Source organism: Notolepis coatsorum (genome assembly GCF_963971535.1).
Source record: "Notolepis coatsorum genome assembly, chromosome: 12".
Classification (NCBI taxonomy): domain Eukaryota; kingdom Metazoa; phylum Chordata; class Actinopteri; order Aulopiformes; family Paralepididae; genus Notolepis; species Notolepis coatsorum.
In genome coordinates, this window is record NC_140176.1 from 41,880,839 (window position 1) to 41,904,196 (window position 23,358).

At 44.3% G+C, this 23,358-nt stretch overlaps 2 protein-coding genes across 2 annotated transcripts in view; one reads left to right on the forward strand and one right to left on the reverse strand.

The window, feature by feature from the left end:
• The first annotated feature begins 1,518 nt into the window (after positions 1 to 1,518).
• LOC311237716 (leucine-rich repeat-containing protein 14) lies at positions 1,519 to 6,688 on the forward strand. Its single transcript, XM_084325685.1, has 3 exons — positions 1,519 to 2,110; positions 2,691 to 3,536; positions 4,698 to 6,688. The coding sequence occupies exons 1-3, from the start codon at positions 1,833 to 1,835 to the stop codon at positions 5,263 to 5,265; spliced, it is 1,692 nt and encodes a 563-aa protein (XP_084181811.1). The 5' UTR covers positions 1,519 to 1,832; the 3' UTR covers positions 5,266 to 6,688.
• Positions 6,689 to 14,735: 8,047 nt separating this feature from the next.
• dync2i1 (dynein 2 intermediate chain 1) overlaps positions 14,736 to 23,358 on the reverse strand; it is a 35,322-nt gene continuing 26,699 nt past the window's right edge. The window contains exons 14-16 of the mRNA XM_084326591.1: positions 19,857 to 19,988; positions 16,167 to 16,390; positions 14,736 to 15,339 (exon numbers count right to left, since the gene is read on the reverse strand). Of these exons, the coding sequence (XP_084182717.1) occupies positions 15,168 to 15,339; positions 16,167 to 16,390; positions 19,857 to 19,988 (528 nt within the window). The 3' untranslated portion in view covers positions 14,736 to 15,167. The remainder of the gene's footprint in view (positions 15,340 to 16,166; positions 16,391 to 19,856; positions 19,989 to 23,358) is intronic.

The window sequence follows — 23,358 nt, forward strand, 5'->3', positions numbered from 1 at the left end:
AGTGTTGTACTGTGTGATAGACACTTGTTATCTCAGCTGCAGTGACCTTGTCCGTCTGGCTATCATTGTTTGGTTTAAAAAGAAACGTATCCATAGATCTGGATGTTTCTTTTTGGTGAGCCACTTTCAAGTGAGACTCACGTCCACTGTGGCGCTTCAAGTTGTATTCTCCTCCATGCGCAATTGAAAACGAACTATGACACAAAACACAGAAAGCCTGCTGCGGATTGCCTGCCATCTACCTCACCCAGTCATGTGTCGTTTGCCAGTCTTGGTTGTAACTGCAGGTCCGTTTCTTTTTACTGCTTTCCATCTTGAACTAGTTCGCTTGTAATGTTGTTGTGTTTTTTTTGACCAATCAGATTTGCGATATGAGGTAGCGTCACGACTCAGTCTCAGTCACGTCACAAGCAGGCAAGCAGCACGCTAAAGTACTATAACCAATCAGAGCAATGTGTGTGGACAAGAGGCGGGTTGCTACGTTTACTGTCTGTAGGGAGGGGCTTTTAGACGCATGTTTTTTTTGGCTTCGAAAAGAGGGACATCCTCTCAATATGAGGGACGCGGGACATTTGGTCAAATGGTGGGACAGTACAACCAAAAGGGGGACACCTGGTCACCCTAGTCCCTACCCTAGATGTAACACTGAACGGCACAGGAAGTCCTTCATTCCGACAGCCATTACACTCTATAATGCATCAATGTGCCTCACTGCATCACTGAGCACAGGGTGACAGTACAGCCTGGACACTTTAACATTTTTACACTTCTCACAATCTTCCTGGACACTTTACACTTAAAATTTTTACACTTATTACTGTACATTTTACTGTATATATCTGTATATTTTTGGCTGGATAGTTTATATTTAAGATTTTTGAATGTATATCCATAATACCAGAATGTATATCCCGGACCGTATTTTATTCTATTTTATTCTTATTTTTAATATTATTTTATATTCTTATTTTAGTTCTATTGACTACCTAAATGTTTATTGTTGTTCAATGTGAGCGATCTAGTGCCGAATTTCCCTTGGGATTATTAAAGGATTTATATTTATTCTATGTTGAAACAAATACTCACATAGTCTTCCTCCCCTGCTGTTAGATGGTCACAGAGTTAACTACCTGTAGGACTGGACCCAAGTATTTTTCGAAACTTTGGCTGGACCTATCTATGAGTATGTTGAAACAATGGGATTTTCGATGTATTTATTTATTTATGTATTTATTTTTAGCTGTTTATTTATTTTTGGTTGTTATTGACACACTCACAATAACCAGGTGATTTCAGAAATATATTTACTGTAGTCTTATTAAGGATAAAAAAAAATCTAATTAGTAAATAATGTCAAAGTCTGTCTACTCACGGAGATAACACTGGGAACGAGGTTAGTCTAAAAGTAGTAACGCGCCTCTCTTGTTGCCTGACATGTAACCTCGTTCCCAGCTTTATCTCCTGACATGTGAACAACTGGCTGTCAATCGTGACGTCATCAACAGGCACCACTGCACTGTAGTAAACACTGAGGAAATCATCACAGACAGCCTGTCTAGTTATCGTGGTGTGGTATCCATCTAGCTATATTTAACCCAGATGGTTCTAATCCTCGTTGCATAGTTTGCAGTGTTAATGATCGAGCCGGCTATCGGATGAGCGTTTAAAATCTTTTTTGGGGGTTTATTGGATCGCATCAAGTTGCGCGTTTAGCTTGCGAGCTACACTCGACGTCTGGCCTCTTCAACCGAGCATCACACCCCCGACTGGATTTGCTTTTTCCGTCGCTTAATACATTTGGTAGTTTTCAGCTATTTTATATTTGCGCCGCGATGGTGCTCTCCTTGCTGAGCCTCTGTGCCAAGGGGGTGGTGAGTGACCACAGTTCGTGCCCTTACTGGCTCAACTGTGTGCCCGGGGAGCTGTACAGACCGCTGCTCGAAGCCTCGTTCTCCAGCTGCCGCCCGCTGGCTGTCGGGGAGCTGGTGCAGCGGTGGCCCGAGCGGAGCCTGCGGGTGGGCGGCCGGAGGAGCGCGGGGCAGAGCCCCCCCAACAGACTGTGCGTCCAGGCGCTGCTGCTCGCTGTGGTCAAGGGACTGGCGGACAAACAGTGAGTGGTGGTGGAGACACTGTTATCATGCTCTCTGTTGCACTTTTTAAGTATTTTTCTTTAAATTAGATTCGTTTAGATTCAAATGTATTGTCATTATACTGTACAGTCTGTACAGCACAAGTACGGTACAACGAAAATAGTGCAAATGTCTTAGTAGTAAAGTACAATAGTAATATAGCCTACAATGTACAGGTGATTAAACTGGGTGGTATATACGTTATATAAATTAGTACTACTAGAGTGCAGTGCTAATCAGATGTATGTACAGAGTTGTAATATACAGGTATAAAGACAGTATGGTAGGTCTCATACTGGCCAGCAACGTAAATAGTAAGAGTATGAATGTAAGTGATATGTACAGATAATATAGTATATATATACAGTACATGCAAAAGGAATTTTAACAATTACACTTGGCTATTTTAGTATTTTCTCTCATCTGATAAAACAATGTGGCCTATGTAGACCAATTTATTAATAATGCACTTCTTAGTCAATCATTATCAAAAGCACCCTGTGATGGTGAATGCAGTGTCTTACTTCAGTAAGAGATCAAAGCCTTGCTCCCCTCCACCAGGTGCGCTCTGCAGCTGCTGGATCTCTGCGGGCTGCAGTGTGAGGAGGGAGGGATGGGAGACCCCATGGGCGGCTGGTCCCTGACCGTGGCCCTCTGCACCATGGTGGTTCAGGCCGGGGCCGCTACCCAAAGGGCCCAGAAACGAGAGGGCGAGCGGGAGAGGAAGAGAGTCCTGGCCATGGAGAGAGAGAAAGACGTGAAGCGGGAGAGGAGCCAGGGGAAGTGCGACGCCAAGCGGGAGGGAGCGGAGGAGGACGACGGGCGCGGGGAGTCGGTCGTAAACGGACCGCAGGGGAGCGAGGTGTCGGGGGAAGAGGAGCAGATAAAGGGAGTGAGGAGGAGGATGGAGATGGAGAGGAAGAGGTGGATCGCGGCGGGTGGCAAAGCAGAGGTCGAGGAGAGCAGCCCGGAGGACGGCGAGGCGGTTGTGATGCACGTGAGGGCCGACCTCTTCGTCAACGCCCGCTCCTGGGAGCGTGTGCGCGGGGCCCTGGGCACGGCGGGGCCCCTGAAGCTCCAGTGCCGCTACCTCCGCGTGGAGGAGCTCTCCGTGACGAGCATCGGCACCCTGCTGGACATGCTGCCCCGCCAGGGCCTAATGGGGCTGGACATCCGTTACAGCAGCCTGGGGGTGGCCGGCCTGGCCCTCCTGCTGCCTCAGCTCTCCGCCTTCCCTGCGCTCAGCTCCCTCCGCCTGCACTACTGCAACCTGGACTGCCGTAGAGACCAGCCCGGGCAGGAGGGGGTGCTGAGGGATATGTCCCTGGGTCTCGGACAACTGCAACAGCTCCGTCGCCTGAGCCTCACCGCGCTGCGCCTGCCCGGACACCTACGCCTGCTGCTCAGGTAACGGCCCCGATTCCTCAGCATAGTGCATTCTCACTTGACTGCACCCCGATATACCAACACAGTCTCGTCAGAAAACGTAAATAAAGTACTAAGTTCGACCACAGGAAAAAAGGTACATCATGTACATTATGTTATAGCCATACGTAATACAAGTATTGTATACGTAATGTATTTATGTTTCCTATCAGCGATCGTTTTTTTTTTATACCAATGGGGGTGCACTCGCCACTCTAGACCAAGCCACCCCTCGTTACAAGCAGCTCTCACCGATAAGAAGCGTAAATATATTACATATACAATACGTAATTATATATTGCATATGGCTACAATATAATGTACATTATGTACCCTTTTCCTGTGGTTGATAAGTACTTTATTCATGTATTTAAACGAGATCTGGCTGGATATACATTATGCTTACATCCCAACAAAGTGCATAAACCGTGTACACAAAATAATGGTCTTCAACCTTTTTTTATTGGGGGTTCGACATGATCGGTTTTTCAGCGTAAGAATATTTTATTAATTCACCGTACATTACAGGGAAAGAAAAGGCTTGTTGGAATAATTAGCCAGTAAATGCTAAATTTTGAATTGCAGTTTAAAACCTTGGCAATGGCAACTCAACTTTGGTCCCAACCCTGACAACCCTGGGTGTGTTCCTTCCACCTCAATGTATTCTACTGTTGCTACTCACTAGAGCAATTGTTAACATTGATACAGTACATTCTACCTATGATCGAATTAGAATGGGTTTAAGGTTTAACACTGAACTCTTAAAATGAACCTTGTCTCATGAAGGCACATCTTTCAAATATTCAACATTCTCTCCTTCCTTTAACACTCACTTTTAACATTCACTTTAGAAACTTAACACTACACCATATTTGATCTATTTATTAAAATATACATCCATACCTCATTTTGCATTTTAAAAGGTAGCATTTTTGTACCTCACTGTCTGCATTTTGTACTTCATTCTGTACTTTAGTTTGTATTTTCTATAGTGTTTGGACTTTATTCTTTTTCCTTTTTTTACTGTATGAAGCACATTCTCAGGGGGCTCATACAGAACCAAGCATTCCACTGTAATGTACATGTACTTTATACGTGACAAATAAAACAACTTGAAACTTGAACTTCCCTGTTCCTTCCCAGTTCTCTGTCGCAGCCGCTGGAGGTCCTGGAGCTGCCCTACCTCAGCCTGACCCCAGCCGACCTGGCCTACCTGTCCTGCAGCCCCCACGCCTCCACACTGCAGCAGCTGGACCTGAGCGAGAACCGGCTGGACGAGAGCACCCTGCCCTCCGTGCGCCGGCTGCTCTCCCTGGCCGCCGGCACCCTGCTGCACCTCTCCCTGAGCGGCTGTGGCCTGACCGACGAGCTGCTGGGGGCCCTGCTGCCCTCGCTGGCCTGCTGCCGGGCCCTGAAGAGCCTGGGCCTGGCCCTCAACCCACTCTCCCTGGCCGGCCTGGTGAACCTGGTGAGGACAGTGGCTCGGATGCCCGCCCTGCGCCAGCTGCTCTACCCCAACCCCCTGGAGGACTACGAGCCGGGCCTGCCCGTCCTGCCCTCCAGCGCCCAGCTGCTGGACTGGCCCCTGGGCGAGTCAATGGGGGTTCACCAGACCAGCAGCCAGCTCAACAGGCTGCTGATGGAGGCCGGCCGCTCCGACCTCTCGCTGACCTGCGACCTGCTCAACTATGACAAAGACTTGGTGGACTAGAACAGAGGTCAGGGAGGGAGAGAGAGAGAGAGTACCTATCCAACCCATTCACTGGTAGATACAGGGAGCAGTGATACTGGACACATCACAACTGGACAATCATCATCAAAGCGTCGTTTTATAAAAATCGCAATACCTTTTCTGTCGAATAATGTATCATTATTCAGTGCATTTTCTGTTACAAACAAGATTATACAACTGGAACCAAATAGCAAAGAGTAGACTATTATACTCAAATGTACCATCTCTATGCTATCTTGCTATGTTACTTTTTTACCTAAAAGATATGAAGATGTAGCGTCATGTTGTGTCCGTGGTGTGCCAAAGGTTGTGTGAATAAGCGGTTTGTGGTTCTTTTAAGCAAAACGTTGTTTCCTTTTCATGCACGAAAGTGCATAGAAATGACCATCAAAGGAAATGCAAATCTGAAGGAAGCCTAGCTGGTAAATGGATGAGGGTCATCGGCTTCCACCGGTTTAGGATTACAGCCCCGTCTGGCCATGGGCCTTTCCATTCATCACTGCTGCTTGTCTGCGCGGCATTTGTCAGCAAAACCGAGCTAGAATGTGCGTGTGAAGAATTTTTTTTATGACCCGACGACGTGTCAACCAGTGTGTGATGAATGTTAGCTTTCTGAGCGTGTTTGCAACGCGTGTGGAATAACGTGTTTCCTTGAAAAGGAAATTAATGTATACAGTGAAGAATGGATACGGCTAACTTTAAACAGTTAAGAATAAGACCTGGCACGGTGGATACAGGGTTCGCACAAGGTCCTTGAAGTGCTTAAAGTGCTTGATTAAAAAAAAATCAAGACCTGGAATTCCTTGAAAACAGCCCATTTTTAACAAGGTGCTTAGAAAGTCCTTGAAATTCAAATCAACCATTCTCATTGAAAGTTTTGTTCATCCATGATACAATTGTTTTGAATCAAGAAATACTATTTTTTTTATCTAAAGTATAACTATTTGTCGGAAATTGGTTTTATGCCATAAATATTGGATCCGAATACATTTAAATGAAAAATACTGATTGGGAAAGTATGTGAAAGTCCTTGAATTTAATTTTGCAATGTCTGTGGGAACCCTGTGGATAGTAAGACGGGGTTCTTTTTTTAATGTAAGGTGTTCTATTTTCTTACAAAGAAGACTATTCCGGTAATTTTCCTAATATTACATAACTGTATTTTTGTATCCTCTAAGGAATTGTTTTCTTTTCTTGGTATTCTGATCTACAGCTAATCATGTTATATCGTCCTTCAATGTTTGCTTTGAAATAATCAGTTTAGCTTTTTGTATTTTTAAGTTCATATCGATTGTAAAAATGTTTAACAATATCACAGACAACATTAACTGTACCAAAATCTACATTGTACCAAATGAACACAATCGTGTTATACATCAAATAAAAACAATCTTCTGTTCAAGATTTGAATTATGTTGAGTATTTATTTTAATCTTGTGTCTGTAATAGTCTACATAAGAAGACTCTTAAGATAAAGTAAATCCGTGGTGAGACCTTCAAGCGCTTGTCATCTGGGGGGGGGGGGGGGGGGGGGGGGGCTCAGTGTACCTGTTGGAGAGCCGTGGACATACATACATACATTACAGATTTATGTTGGAACCGTCTGTAAGAATGATAACTGATATTCTTCTTTGTTGGTTTTGTGACACCGACGTTCTTTGGGGTTGAACCGTCTATGTAAGAATGATGACTGATATTCTCGCCTTCGTTGGTTTTGTGACACCGACGTTCTTTGGGGTGTTCACTCAGTCACGTCTGTCTTCAAAAACTAAATTCTGAAGCAAGCTAGAATGCCTAAAGTGTGCCTTATTGTCTTCTCGTTAGTAAAATGGAGTCTTAAGCTATTCTTTCCAATTGTTGCACCTCAAGCATACGTTAAGTGTGTGTACTTTTTCATATATTTTCTTAAGAAAGTAGACACACAACCTCACGATATGACACTTTAAACACACAGAAGCAGGCTTGGACATACAGTACCATGTTAGGTCTGTATTTGGGCAGGGAGTCCATGAGGCATTTGATAAATGCGTCTGCGTTCCGCAGCAGTGCCTGCTTGTGTAGCACCTGCATCACAGCCACGACCTTTGACCCGGTCGGAGCGCTGCAGTGGTTCAGATAGACCAGCAGCTGTAAGGAGAACCCGTCTGGAGATAGGGAGCCTGATATACACTATGCACGCACGCACGCAGGCAGGCACGCACACACACACAAAACACACACACACAAGATACACACACACAAAACACACACACACACCATCAATCCTAATCTTTGACAAAAGCCAGGGTTTAGCCGTGCTGTGGCCTGTCTCCATTGTCTTTAGAACCTGGCCAGACCTGGCTGAACCCCGGCTGAGACAAACACCTTTCACCTGGCCGAAGCAGGCTGGGACTGTTGCATCATCATGGTTTAGCTTGTGCACCACAGTTGTTGGTGTGAATTCTGAAAGAGAGTTTACAAGAAACGCAATGGAGACGCAAACCCTACCATACCCAACCTGGCCACGGCTAACCCCAGCCAGGCTGAACATTATGACTTTACTACTATGCACTCAACACCGTAGCACCCACGTTTCAACACTGTTTGATGAATGATGAACATTGTTACTCAGCTGAAAGAGTTGTACCCTTCTTGCTGACTTGTTGTACAGAACTTGTAAGTCGCTTTGGATAAAAGCGTCAGTTCAAGTTTCAAGTTTCTTTAATAGTTGTCATACAGAAGTACAGAATACTTTTATACAAAATGCTTCTTTCTGTTACGCTCCAGAGACTATGCTAGACAAAAGATAAGTATGAAATAAAATAAGTATAGCAAGTAAAAAAGTAAAAAATAGAAGACACAAGTGTTCAGTTAAATGTAAATGAACATAGCTAATGGAGACAATGCAGACTCTGTGGATGGACCGGTCCGTAGTGTGTGGGGAATTGCTTAGTGCAGTGCTTCTCAAACTTTTTCTGTCAGGCCCCCCTTTGGCGGACCAAAATATTTTGGCCCCCACCCCCCCCCCCCCCCCCCCTCGCCCCAACAAAATAGTCATGAAATGGGCCATGTTTAAATTTATTGAAATAACACCAATATCGTGACCTTTCAAATTGACAACACCTTGCCTCGCTGTGAAACAGCACTGCAGAATGGTCAGCTCCCATCTCCTCACACAGCGCAGAGAACAGGCGCGCTTTCAGGGGTCGGGTTTTTATGAAATTTACCACGTTTATAACTTCTGTCAAAACCTCATTCAGCTCAGGGCTAAGCTGTCTTGACGCTGGCGCCTCTCTGTGAATTTACAGTGCGTCCATTGCGCGTTTGGCAAGACCCCCTTGATGAGCGTCTGTAGCCCCTCCTTTTCCCTGCCATGGCCTGCGCACCGTCAGAGCAAAAGCCCACACAGTTCTCCCATTTCAGTCCATGTTCTGTCAGGTAACTGTCAATAATTTTGAAGAGCTCATCAGCTGTCGCTCTGTTTTTGACATATTTGCAAAACAGCAGATCTTCACTCAGTGACTGGGAATTTACAAAGCGAACATAGGAAATAAGCAAACAGTCTTTATTGCTGTCAGTCTTTGACAAGGCAACACGCATGTCATCCTCAAGGCTCAACTTGGCCCTATATTTTGTTTTCAGAGCTGTCATGGATGAAAAGCCAGCTTCACACAGATATGTGGTGCTGAATGGTATCAACACCTTAACTGCTGCATCATGAGATACTTGGTACTCAGCACCACACTCTGAAACTAGCTCTCCAGGTGGTATCAGATGAGATTTCAATGAGTTCTTCCAAGAGTTTGGATGGAGTGTGTCAGGAAGCTTTGTCTCAATGTTGTCTGTAAAGTAATTTTTTATCCAGAGTAACTTGGTGATCCTTTTCTGTGTTTTATTAAATAATGATTTTCAGATTTTGAGAAATGGTCAAACTTATCCAAATATGGTATTTTCATGGAGAACAGTGCAGCTGCAACAGATAGCACTTTAGTGATCATTTTCTGTATTCAAATTTTTTTTTTATTTTTATTTTTTTATAAATCTCAAGGCCCCCCCCTGTCATGCCTCTGCGGGCGCGCCCCCCACTTTGAGAAACACTGGCTTAGTGTGTGAGAGGTTGATCTTCTGCGCTGTGTAAATGGTATGGTAAATGGTGCATTTATATAGTGCTTTTATCCAAAGCACTTTACAATTTGTTCCTCACATTTTACCCATTCACTCACACATTCACACACCGACGAGTGTAGGCAACCAGGAGCAATTAGGGGTTAAGTGTCTTGCTCAAGGACACTTCGACACGCTGCCCGGGAGGAGTGGGAATCGAACCGGGAACCTCCAGATTACCAGACGACTGCTCTCTACCTCCCGAGCCACTGTCGCCCCCTGTGTAACTTAAGATTACCCTGCGATCCGGATAGATGTCCTTGAACCAGTCCTCTCCTACAAACTGCTGGAGGAAGCCAGGGAACTCAGGAGTGGGGGTCCAGGGTGACACCGCTGGCAGGGTTCCTGGTGATGATGGAGATGGAGTGGGGGTCCAGGATGACACTGCTGGCAGGGTTCCTGGTGATGATGGAGTGGGGGTCCAGGATGACACCGCTGGCAGGGTTCTCAGTGGAGATGGAAGTGGAGTGGGGGTCTTGGGGTTGGGTCTGGGAGAATGGCTCTCTGGAGGCTACAGGGAAAAGTAAAATACACACACACACATTTAAATTTCAATGCCATCGTCATGTCACACCTTACGTATTGTATTACCAGCTGGACCCAGGCCCGCAAAACAACTCTAGCATCCATTAAATCTGTGTACAAACAGGCTCTGAGGGTTCTGGACAAGAAGCCTATCCATCACCACCACTGCAATATACTTGACAAGCATGCCCTCTTGAGCTGGGACAACATCATGAAGTTAACTGATGCCAGTCTGGTCTTAAATCCTCCATGGTCTAGCCCCACCTCCACGTTAAAATCTCTTCACTCTGAGCAGCAGGTTCACCAGAACTGTTGTACTGGGTGATTTGGCTGTTCCACTAAGGAAAAGCACATTTAGTCAATCAGCCCTCTCCGTGAGAGCTGCTAAGACCTGGAACTCCATACCAATTTGCATCCGCAATATTGAAACACACAGATCATTCAAACACAATCTCAAAACATGGTTAAGAAATAACTACACATGTGAACACAACAGCCCTTTAGAACCCTAACCCTGTCTGCTTGCTTGCCCACATGTATGTATACCTAATATGTCGTATCATTGTTTGTACATTGTCTGTACATATTTTGCATGATGTGTTTTTAACCTGTTAATTAATTAATCTTTTTTAGCTGCTTTTTAACACCAGGCCCAGGGACAACAGTTGAAAATGATCTTTGGCTGTCTCACACATTTACATTTATGTTCATTAATGTGTGCTGTCCCTGTTCAAATAAAGTCTAAACTGAAACTGAAACGTTTGAACGATTTATGAACCTGGAGGTAAAGAGGCCAGCCAGTAACCGAAAGGTCGCTGGTTCGATCCCTGTCACTGTATTCCAGCTGCCCACCATCCTGCCTAAGTGCCCTTGAGCAAGGCACTGAACCCCGAAACAGTTCCAGGGGCGCTGCACTGTGGGTGACCCTGCATTCTGATGAAATGCATATATGTGCTAGGGACTGTGCGCGTGTAACTAAGAGGGATATACGAAAAGACACATTTCAATTGCCTTGTGTACATTGGCTTCCTATACAGAAACAGAACCAGCTTTCCTTTGGAAGAGAGTTGTCGAAGCAGTTTTCTTATCAGGCTTGGACTCTGCTGATGTAATTTATAGGCATGCTGTGGCCTCAACCCTTAAATCCTTGGACTATGTATATCACTCTGCCCTCAGATTCATTACTAATGATAGATCAAGTTTGCTCTGAACAATTTTGCTATGATGCCACTAGCTCATGGAATGAACTCCAACAGTCCTTAAAGCTTGAGATTCTCCCCTCTGTTGCAGAGTTTAAAACCTTGATCTCCAACCATTGTCAATCAAGTTGTACATGTTTTAATTGATTGTTATCCTTACTTGTCTTATTGTTATGATTTTATGTGCTGTGATTCTATATGCCTTTTTTTTGTACTTAACTCTGTATGTACACTCGACGTGACTGTAAATGGGGGAAATAATTGAATAACTTGCCTTTCGAGTTTAAATAATGGCTTGAAATTGAAATGAAATTGACAATAAAGTAAACTTTTTCTAATCTTCTAAACACTAATAATGCACTAGTTAATACTAATCAGATATTGAGAGACAGTTAGTTGGCTGAATCACATTATTGCATACAGACAGGATAATAACACACATGATGAAAATAACAGTAGCAGGTGAAAAGATAATACTTCATGGATATAAAAAGCAGCGTCTCTCTCTTCCATACTGAGCAGCTACCAATAGCAGCAGATACTGAACAAGACCTTGCTAACTGAGCGGCCCTTCTCTTAGAGATACCAGCCATATTCGTCTTGTGCTCCAGGACTTTCCCTGCGTCAAGGTCGACCACCGTTACAACTCTGCCACAGACGGCGAAGGCAGTGTGAGGCCTGGGGGGGGGGCATCTGAGTGAAGACAGTGTGTCGCAGACCCTCCTGTACCTTCACCTTCCACGCCATGTGACCCACGGACCACACGCACATGTTCCCCTCCCCGCCGTCACCAGGTCTGCGGAACACTCCTCCGCCTGGCACACGCGTACGTCCAGGGCCTCCCTGAGGGACCGCAGGTCTCTGTCCAGGAGGGTGAGGACGGCCCCGGGGGCCCCAGCCCATCAGACAGCCGGGTTTCAGCTTGGTGGAGGTCAGGCCCGCGAAGGGGACGGGTGCGTTGTGGGCCGGGGAGCCTCGCGGGCGGCCGTCCGGCTGGTACAGGCGGGCTGTGTTGTCCACGTGGAGGCTGATGAACCCAGAGGTGGCCTCCACGTACGTCATGTAGCGCACGGGGCTGTCACAGGAGACATGACGGAGGAGATGGAGGCCGTGAGCGAGCACTTGGTGCTTGAGATCAAAGTGTTGCTCCTAGAGAGAGAGAGAGAGAGAGAGAGAGAGAGAGAGAGAGAGAGAGAGAGAGAGAGAGAGAGAGAGAGAGAGAGAGAGAGAGAGAGAGAGAGAGAGAGAGAGAGAGAGAGAGAGAGAGAGAGAATTTTCAGTGGGAGCAGTGAAGTCAGAGAGAGTGAATCTGTACATCAGAGAGGCATGTTTCGGTTTACGTCCAAAGCCCACTTTACATTCTGCTGTAAATATACATGATACGGGCCCCATATTTGATCTTGAAACGGGGCCCCTGAACCTTAAGGCTTATGGTGCAATTGTAACAAGCATACATTCAGTAGCTTGAAAGTTACAGATAAATTTAACTAACTCGTCAGAGCCTATGGGTCTGAGGGGGCCAAAACTTTTCAACCCCCCCCCCGAGTCTCTGCTGGCAGATAACGCTGCCTCCCTCCTCATTAAACAAATTGCCATCCTTATTGGACCACGAATGAAATTCAACAGTTGACATTATTCTGACAGTAAATCAACACCAAGTATAGAACATGCATTGGAGAGATAAAGAGAGACATTGCGTTAGAACTCTGAGGCCACACACAGTCACACACAGTCTCTCACACACACAGTCTCTCTCTCACACACACACACACACACACACACACACACACACACACACACACACACACACACACACACACACACACACACACACACACACACACACACACACACACACACACACACACACACACACACACACACACACAACACACACACACACACACGCCTGTCAAAGATACCTTGTCTACGCCTTGCTTCATTTCACGGCTGGACAACTTCCACTTTCCAACTGAGCTCTCTTTGCCAGGCCCCTCTGATTTCCGCCTCCCTCGGGACGGCAGCCTGGGGAAGTTAAGTGCTGGTGTTCTGCTGCTCTCCTCCCCTCCACTCCGGCTTTCACCATCCTTCTCCTGCGACTGCGAGGCTGGGGAGGCTTCCTCACCTGAGCTGACCGCAGACATTTAGCTCCTTTTTCAAAGTGTGTTTATATAGTCAGTCGGGACTCGGTAAAAGCAGATAATACCCCCTGGATAAGCGGAGATAAAGTCACTGTTGTTTGATTGAATTAACAAGGGCTAACCTAATCTAACCCCCTCCAATGTACAGTAAATGTCCTAACCCAATAATACACGAGACCCTCTTCTTGGGACCTGATAAGCCAATGTACAGTTACCCTCGCCCCACCCAACCACCTCCAATGTACAGTTCCCCCCCCCACCCCACCTACCCAACCGCCTCCAATGTACAGTTTCATCATCAAATGTATATACTCTCTTTTTTAGAAAATTTTTGTATCACAAACAGTACTGTATTTGTAAATCTGGTATGTCATAAATGTATAGATGTAGCAGTACTGTCTATCTGTATGTCATATATGTTATGATGAATTGAAAATGGGGGACCCTGATGTAAACAAGACTAAAGTCTTTCTCTGGTCTGCATCCCCTTAACAATTGTGTATATTGAGCTTTACTGTATTGTACCCATTCTGTAATCTGTTAATACAATTTTCAATCAACCAACCAATCAATCAATCAAAGGCTTTTAATTAAAATACCTCCCAAAAAGCTAAACAATAAATATATAAAAAGTGCTAGACAAAGTATAGGCTTGGCTATCACAAATATGGATAACCATTTAGGTCCATGTTCACTTTTCAGTCGAACAAAGTTTTCAGGCCTTAAATTATGAAGCTGGCCTAATTTGGGTTGATGATGATTCAGATTCACACTACAAATAATTCGATTTAAGGACTTGACAAATACAAATGAAATTACTTGGAAAACGGGTTATTTGTCTCAAGGGTTCATGGTGAAAACGTGTTCAACAAGTGTTACAGAGTAAGTTAGCTAATGTCTGTCAAGTATAAACGCGAAGTCGCACAGCTACTCTGCTTGCTTGGTCTACAAATAGCTAAACAAGAACAGAACATTCTCTACTGAGCGTCCATGACCATGGCGGGACTATGATGAACAGTGCGACTTCGTAGATAATCTGTAAAACAGATGTATTTATATGTACGCTAACGTGACGTTACCTCGCATTTGCTCCAATCCAGACTCCAGACACCACCAGGCGAGTGAACAGCTTTCGTTGCTAGGGAACGAGTCACTTGACAGACAATAATAGCCGAGCGCATTGTGTCCAGTCAGTGCTTTACCACTGTACACTGCTGCTGGTTGCAAGGTTTAAGTTGAGAAGAGTTCGATTACCACTCTGTAGTATAAACAAACTGAAAGTAGTCAACATAACCCCCACTTAATATCACGCTCAATTTTCAAATTAAAGCTACAAAAACTGAAGTAGAAAAATTTGAAATGCATTTATTGTACATAAAGAAAGGTTATTTATTTACATCAAACCAAAACATAGGCATATAGGCTACATTTATTTTTTGCAAATAAGCTTTTACAAATAGGCTCATGCTAAGGCTGGTTTATATAAAAATAGATGATCTTTGGTATTAAATAACATAATCATAATAATAGTATTATAATAATAATAATAATAATAATAATAATAATAATAATAATAATAATAATAATAATAAGCAGAAGAAAGACTATCTATCCATACCATACCAATCCAATTTATGAAATGTGTGACCAATATGTCATTGAAAGGAGACAAAAACAAATGCATTGACAAATACAACATACAACAAAAGTCCAATGTTACAGGCTACTATTGTTATTGGTATTGATGGTGTCATTTCACAGTAAAGAAAAACAAACATTTGAAATTGATCGTTAGACTTATCCAGAATTTCACATATGACAACTGAATTAGCACAAACATTGTGTAAACACAGTTCTATCGAGAAACACCGTGTCAGAAGGCTTCGTCCATCATACTCTCCAGCTTGTCTTGTTCCGCAGCGTCGGGCGTGGTAAATATCTTTGTGAAATAATGAAACACAATTTTCCCTGAATCGTGCGCCAGCGCTATTCCAGAATATGAGTTGTGTTGTCCTGAGTCTCCAAACACAGCCATGCATGTTACCCTATGGAGAGAGAAAATTAGTAGACTAGCTTAGTTTAGTGCATGTAAACTAGCATGAATTGCTATATAATACGTACTACAACACTGTTTTAATAGTAAAAAAAACTGTATGTTCATCATAAATTATTTTGTGTTTATCGTTTATTTGGATAATCGTTAGTCATCATTATTCATCAGGGTAACAGCTATGCATAGTGTTATGTTGCAGAAGTCTTGGGTCTCAAATGACAGATGATTATAAACAAATAGCAGGTGATTGTCATTAAAGGTGGGGTAGGCAATTTCGGAGAAATGAGCATGAGTGAGCTTACATGTCCAGCTGAAATAGAGCAAGCCCTGCATCACTTTTCAAGACCGGCACTGTGCAATATTTATGCACAACAAAGGTTTTCTACAGACTCCAAGAGGCATAGGCATAATAATAACAATAATATATTTCCTGGCTTCTAATGGGCAGGTGGTTTTGTTCACTGTGGGTAATTTTTGACGATGATCATAATGTTACGTTTTCTGATGCGGCCCCAGGAACACAACCTGGCAGGCCAAAACAATCCTATTGGTTCTTAACCCTTTCACTGCCACACGACAGAAGGTTAACCCTTTACTATCACACAACCGACGGTTAACCGGCTGTCGTGTGGCAGTGAAAGGGTTAACCTTCTGTGAATTGTCGCAGTGAAAGGGTTAATCGTTTTGGTAGTGCGGCAGTGAAAGGGTTACGATTCAGGCTACCCTGAGATTTTGGAATGTCTGATTACAGGGCCTAACAGGGCCAGCTACTGAGCTGTGGCACCAAAAAAATTTTTTTTTTAGGTAAGGTAAAGTTACCGGTCGGCGTCTATCCTTTCTTTGATGACAGGCTCCGTGTCGTTTTTCAGCAGGTCCCATATGTGGAGGCGAGAGGCTGCGTCCAGAACACAGAAGACCGCGGGCCTGGTCTGGGCCCACTGGACCGAGACCACAGGTTGACCAGCCGTGCTACTACTCCACTCCGCCACAGGCTGCTCGGCGCTGACCGCATGCAGCCGGATGCTGCCGTCTCCACAACCGACCTGGCGCACACAGAAAGAAGGAATGAATGGAATGAAAGGGCCTTGCCAAGTGTGTCATGGTCGTCTCCTTCTGTACATCCAAGATGGCTTCCATAGAATACCGACAATGTGGTGACGGACGTGAACGTTTTGACGTACGTTCGGGCAGCACATGAGACTGTATACTGCACCCGTGTATACCGTTTACTTTACTCATAGTATTCAGATTCTAATTCTTTATTGCCCATATTTATTGTAACGTATAATATAACGGATAATGCATAAAGACCCTCCATTTGCACCGTTGATTACATTGCTACTTTCTCACATTCTTATATTCAGAGTTAATTAGATTGTTTACACTGTTTATTTTTTTATTTATTCTTTTATATTTAGATCAAATACATTTGATTGCCTATACTATGTCTTTCTACTATTACCCTGCCCATACCTTCCTACCCCCCCCTGTGCTGCTACTGTATGATGCCAGCATTTCCCAATAAAGGAATATTCTTATCTTATCTTATCTTATCATTGTATCCGCCACTGGAATGTTCAACCATAAAAATTATGCACCAAAGCCAAGTTCAAGTTCAAGTTCTTTAATAGTTGTCATACAGAAGTACAGAATACTTTCATACAAAATGCTTCTTACTGTTACGCTCCAGAGACTGTGCTAGACAAGATAGTATCAAATAACATAATAACATAATATAGCATGAATTTAGAAGAAGAAAATGAGGTCACAGTTGTTCGGTATAGACATATGTACAATGTTCTGAGTTACCATATAATATACAATACACAACACCAACTTCCAGGACAATGTTATTAAACACTGTATGGTGGCCATTTTTTGTGTACCAGCCAAATAAGACAAGATATTCCTTTATTGATCCCCTTGGGTAAATTCGGGCATCATAGCAGCATGGGGGAGGGGGGAGGGGAGGTACAGGTATGGGCAGGGTAATAGTAGAAAGACATAGATATTAGATATGGTCCAAAAAAATAAAATCTGAATATAAAAAGACCAGGAAAATAAACAGTGTAAACAATATAATTACACATTCGAGAATGTAGACCTGAATGGGAAATGGCTGTTCCACTGATTCAAACTCTATATATTCACAAAATATCTTTCAAATTGTGTTCCTATGGCGTCAGACAACTGGAGCGGTGACATGAATTTAAATGTGAGATGAACAGCTGCATCCCTATTGAAAGATTACAGTGTTCTTCAGCCTTTAATCAACTCGTCACCTGCTGCTCCGTGACTTCCCTCTGCGTTGTGTTAGTGTCATCGGTACTTGGTTATCTCACTGGCTGTCACACACTGTATCAACCCTGTTGGTACATCCGTAATCGGAAGAAACGACACTGGCAAGGCAACGCGATCTCTTTCCTTAGATCATGATGTTTTTCATAAAAATACTCTGTACAAGATGGAAATCAGTTCTGAAATGTCCTTGAAAAGTCTTTGAAGAAACTAATAATAATAATAATAATAGATCAAATTTATATAGCGCCTTTCATAGAACCCAAGGTCGCTTCACAATCAGGACAAAAAATAGGGCTAGGGAAATAGGGGGGGAAAAAGGGGGATGAGGGAAGGTAAGGGATAATGGACCTAATCTAATCTAAACTAATTGATGGGGAAAAGCCTTGGTGAAGAGGTGTGTTTTTAGAGCAGATTTGAAGGTGTCCAGGGTTGGGGCGTTGCGGATTTCGGGGGGGAGAGAGTTCCAGAGGGTAGGGGACGCCACGCTGAAGGCTCTGTCCCCAAAAGTCTGTAACCTGGTGCAAGGGATGGAGAGGAGACCTAGATCAGAGGATCGTAGGTTCCGGGATGGAGTGTGCTGGTGGAGGAGATCAGACAGGTATCGGGGGGCGAGGGCATGGAGGTACTTGTAGGTGAGGAGCAGGAGTTTGAAGGTGATGCAGAACTTGACTGGGAGCCAGTGGAGGTGGATGAGGGTGGGGGTGATGTGCTGCCAGGGCTTGGTGTGAGTGAGAACCCTGGCAGCTGAGTTCTGAACATACTGGAGCCTGTCCAGGGCTTTGCTGGGTACCCTGAACAGGACTCCGTTACAGTAGTCCAACCGGGAGGTGATGAATGAGTGGATCAGAGTCTCAGCCACAGAGTCTGAGAGTGAGGGTCGGAGATGGGAGATGTTTTTGAGGTGGTAGAAGGCAGACTTGGTGACGGATTTGATGTGGGAGTGAAATGAAAGTGTGGAGTCAAGGGTGACGCCCAGGTTACGGACTTCGAGAGACGGGGAGATGGAACAGCCGTCAACGTGGAGGAGGAGATCTCCAACCTTCCCGAGCAGTGCCTTGGGGGCCACAACCATGAGCTCTGTCTTTTTGCTGTTCAGTTTCAGTAATTTGGTTGACATCCAAGTTTTTATGGCGTGGAGGCAGTTGACTACAGACTGTGGGGGGAGCTGGGAGGATGGTGAGGTGCTGATATAGAGCTGAGTATCATCAGCATAACAATGAAAGTTGAGTCCGTAGTGACATATAATCTGACCGAGGGGGAGCATGTAAATGGTGAATAGTAGGGGACCCAGCACGGAGCCTTGGGGGACACCGTGGTTGACTGGGGCCTTGGGGGACACCGTGGTTGACTGGGGCCGGGGGGGAGGATGAGCCGCTGACGTTGACAAACTGAGATCTATTTGTGAGATATGAATGAAACCAAGACAGAGCTGTACCGGTGATGCCAAGGTTGTCGGAGAAGCATTTGAGAAGGACTAAGTGGGATATTGTATCGAACGCCGCGGAGAGGTCGAGAAGGATGAGGAGGCTGATGTGTCAGGAGTCTGCAGCAAGGAGGAGGTCATTAGTGATCCTGATGAGGGCGGTCTCTGTGCTGTGATGTGCTCGGTAGGCTGACTGAAGGGGTTCGTAGAGCTCATGGTTGGACAGATGTTGATGAAGCTGGGCGGCGACTGCCCTTTCCAAGGTTTTACTTAGGAAAGGAAGGTTGGAGATCGGCCGGTAGTTATCCAGCACCTCAGGGTCCAAGACCAGGCTTCTTTAGGATGAGAGTGATGGAGGCGGTTTTGAAACAGGAGGGAACTATTCCAGATGACAGAGAGGAGTTGATGATGTCTGTTATGATGGGGCAGAGGGTAGGAAGGCAGGCCTTGACCAGCACCGTAGGCATGGGGTTGAGGGAGCTCGACCCCCATTATTCTAACGATCTCTCCTGTTACCCCGATATTGATATTACCGCACCTCTTACCCAAAACAAACGATGTGGCTTGGTAATGCACTTTCTCAAGATCGAGTAACCTTGACGCTGTGGCTATCAGCTGTTGATGTTACCAGCACAGCCCATGGCTCATCTGCTGCTATTAGTCTGCTGCTAACACACACGACGGACTGATACTGTCCTCTTAAAACTAATATCTATATAGGTTATAAACCAAATGCAAATCATCGATTTCCTTCACTATGAATGTTAAATGAGATGAAGTCTCACCAGGAACAGACGTTGTCCGAACGGAGAGAAGTGAATGGAGCTGACGTCCACTGGCTGGACCTCGACCGCCCGAGACCTGTAGAACCTTGGCCGAGCCTTCAGTCCATGACTGGTTCCGTGGTTGACCAGACCCTATGACAAAAAACACATTTGATTAGATTAGATTTAAATGTATTATCATTATACGTTATATCATTTGTTGTACAGGTACAGTACTACAAAAATACGTTTGGCATCCAACCAGAGTGCAAATGTAACAGTAAAGTGCAATATACAATGTACAGGTGATTAAAGTGGGTACAAAATATACAAATTAGTACTAATCAGATGTATGTACAGAGTTGCACAAGCCTTGCATTGTGCAAAATGAGACAGAAGACAACCGTCCTATTTTACTGCCCCCCCCCCCCAAAATGTAATACCCGTGCAAATGAAATTTAATAAATGTACCTTAAAATTGACCTTTTAAGGCCTTAAATCGAGAATTATGCATTTTATGACATTGTAAGCCTTTTTAATACCCTGCAGATACCTCGGAGAGGAGAGAGAGAGGGGGTTAGCTAGTCAGACCATTCAGAAAGTGTCCCCACAGTCAGAAAGTGTCACCACCTTCTAGTGGCAAAATGTTTTCACCCTAGGGGGCTGCAATTTGACATGTGGGTCAAGTGTTTGTGTGAGGTTGTGTGAGGTTGCCACTCGCAACTATTGCAGATTTGCACTCGTTCTATTCTAAGCTACGGAGACAGCTGTTTGGTGAATAAAAAGACAAGGCATATGACGCTTGTCAATTTAATTTACAATCTCTGCAAGCTAAATTATCATTTCAATACAGCTATTTTCGTCACGCAGTGCTAATGTGCAATGTGCATTCTGTTTATGTAGTGACGTCATAGTGAAATAAAACAATTATGGGGCAGTGGGGAGTATAATTTGGACAATATTTGTTCCCCCCCCCCCCTAAGAGTCGGGGGGGGGGGGGGTGACTATGGATCTATCTCTTTGTGTTTGTTTGTTCAATTCTTTCAGTTAGTTAGTTATCACACTGTAACGTTGTCTTCATGTCGCGAGGCGCGGTCTGGTTCTGCAGGGTGAAGTTACCCCTCCTGTCTAGGATCAGCTTTCCCTCCCCAAATCCTAACCCTAACCATTTGTGTGTAGGGGAGATAACTGACCCCGGACCACACTAAATCATTATTGGAATGGAATTCTGGAACCTATGAAACCCGTTCTAGTGACTGGTCCTTAACACATTGGTTGCCAACAACGAGATTTCTGGTTATTGGCCGCCATGCGTTGGTTGCCAATAACGAGACTTCTCGTTATTTAATCGTTATTTCTTTTATTAGCGCTATCCATTCATTTTTCATCCGTCCAGCCTGACATTATCATTGGGAATGGCTCTGAGCAAATACCGCCCCCTATCGTCTCCTGGATGGTAATGCACATCATTGGATTGGATTGAGTTAAAAAGTGCATCAGAGAAATACTCCGGTCCAGGGCCCTCATTTATCAAGTTTTCTTAGAAAGTGTTCTATTTTCATACGTAAGCACAGAATTTAGAATGTGTGCACGCACAAAAAAAACTGGATTTATCACACGTGCGTACACAGGTCCTACACACACCTGTCTTGATAAATATCACTTTGATCCTAAGCTTGAGCTCGTGCATGGTTTTAAGTATTTGCATACCAGAACCGCCCCGATTATCCATATATGGTCATGAAACACCCCCATGGGATGTGAAATAATGGACTGACCCGAGGGAATTGCGTGTTATGGAGAAATACGAGACAGGCTGACAGACATGTACACGTACGGTGATGTCGGATATGATATCTCTTAAAGACCATATTAACTAATAAAGCCCATGCTGGAATATGACTGCCTTTTTCCGTTTTGTTCGATTAATACCCAGGGATTAAAGTTCTCCTCAATTGTATTCCAAATCGCGACGGATTTTCCGTAAATTTTCTACCTGCTGCATATGATTTCTAGAGGCATACAATCTATATTGATGTAGCCTATATAAACAATAATACGAGAGCATATACAAGAACAATGAATCTCACTGCCATGTATGATGTAGCCTATACGCCATGTGTAGCCTGCCTATGTGATAAATACAAACATGAACTTGAATCCCATCATCATATTTACATAGTCTGTCCACTATGTTTATTACTTTGTTATTTCCCCCCCCTATCTATGTAAAGCGACCTTGCATGGGTCTCTTGAAAGGCGCTATATAAAATGAAGCTCTATTATTATTATTGTTATTATTATTATTATCACGTCTGTGTGTGGAGCTCACAAAAAAAAAAGACTGTCTTTTACTGTTAGTCTCAGTGAAGTTTCAACGGAGCGAGGTAATCTATTCTAACCAACAAATTGAAGTAGAAAGCATTTCGTTGTGGCCAATCTTATTTGGAAACATGACACAAAATAATAGTATGTCGCTTTTTATTTGAAACAATATTTAATCGCGTTTGGTGGAGGTGGGTGTTCTGTAACCCCTTTCGTGACTGTGATGCACCGAGTGAATCCACAGTCACTTGCTCCTCAATAGGAAACCAACCTAGATTTACCCTGAAGGACTGGTTCTAACCGAACCGTTCGTTATACAAGAATCACAGAGAAATGTCAAAGGTACTCACATTTGCACGAGGGTTTCGGACAGAGATACGGGATGGTTTGAAAGCTCGGCGTTGCTAATAAACATTTTAAATATTTTTTATAAACTGGTCAACACGGCATTATTTCTGGCGTTGGCTGCCTGGTGTGATCACAGCGCATGCGCATCATGCACACAACGCCGGAAATAATGCAGTGTTGACCAGTTTATAAAAAATATTTAAAATGTTTATTAGCAACGCCGAGCTTTCAAACCATCCCGTATCTCTGTCCGAAACCCTCCTGCAACTGTGAGTACCTTTGAAACGTCTCTGTGATTCTTGTATAACGAACGGTTCGGTCAGAACCAGTCATTCAGGGTAAATCTAGGTTGGTTTCCTATTGAGGAGCAAGTGACGGTGCATCACAGTCACGAAAGGGGCTAGGTGGTTGATGGTGGTTGAGAAGTGAGAGAGAGAACCCTTGTAAGTTCTCTCTATTTATACACTGTGGAGCGCAGTTCTGGAAGGTTCTAGCCTGTTCTAACCGGTTCTACTATATGACATCATACTTAAGCTTAACTTGAATTACACTATGACACGGCAGGAGTTACACTAGGTGTTCTGCGTCTGCCCCCCCTGCCAAACAAGCAAGCCAACCTCTTGTTCGTGCATGAGCCCATTATAATTACACTACTGTCGCTATTTCACAATGAACTATAATGAATTACGGTTCATACAGAACATGCGCCAGTGTCAGGAGTAATGCACAAAAGCTTATTTCCGCGTTGAAACTAATGCATGAACTGAGGAGCGCATATGCCGTAGTAACGATATTCTACCACTGGGCGTCAGCTACGCATGCTCAGAGCTGTGCGTAGACATAAGCACAA

Bases quoted from the DNA above. Each gene is read 5' to 3' on its own strand.
- LOC311237716 (XM_084325685.1), top strand. From the start codon at position 1,833: ATGGTGCTCTCCTTGCTGAGCCTCTGTGCCAAGGGGGTGGTGAGTGAC. The intron at 2,111-2,690 runs GTGAGTGGTGGT...CCCCTCCACCAG, and splicing joins AAGGGACTGGCGGACAAACA to GTGCGCTCTGCAGCTGCTGG. The intron at 3,537-4,697 runs GTAACGGCCCCG...GTTCCTTCCCAG, and splicing joins CACCTACGCCTGCTGCTCAG to TTCTCTGTCGCAGCCGCTGG.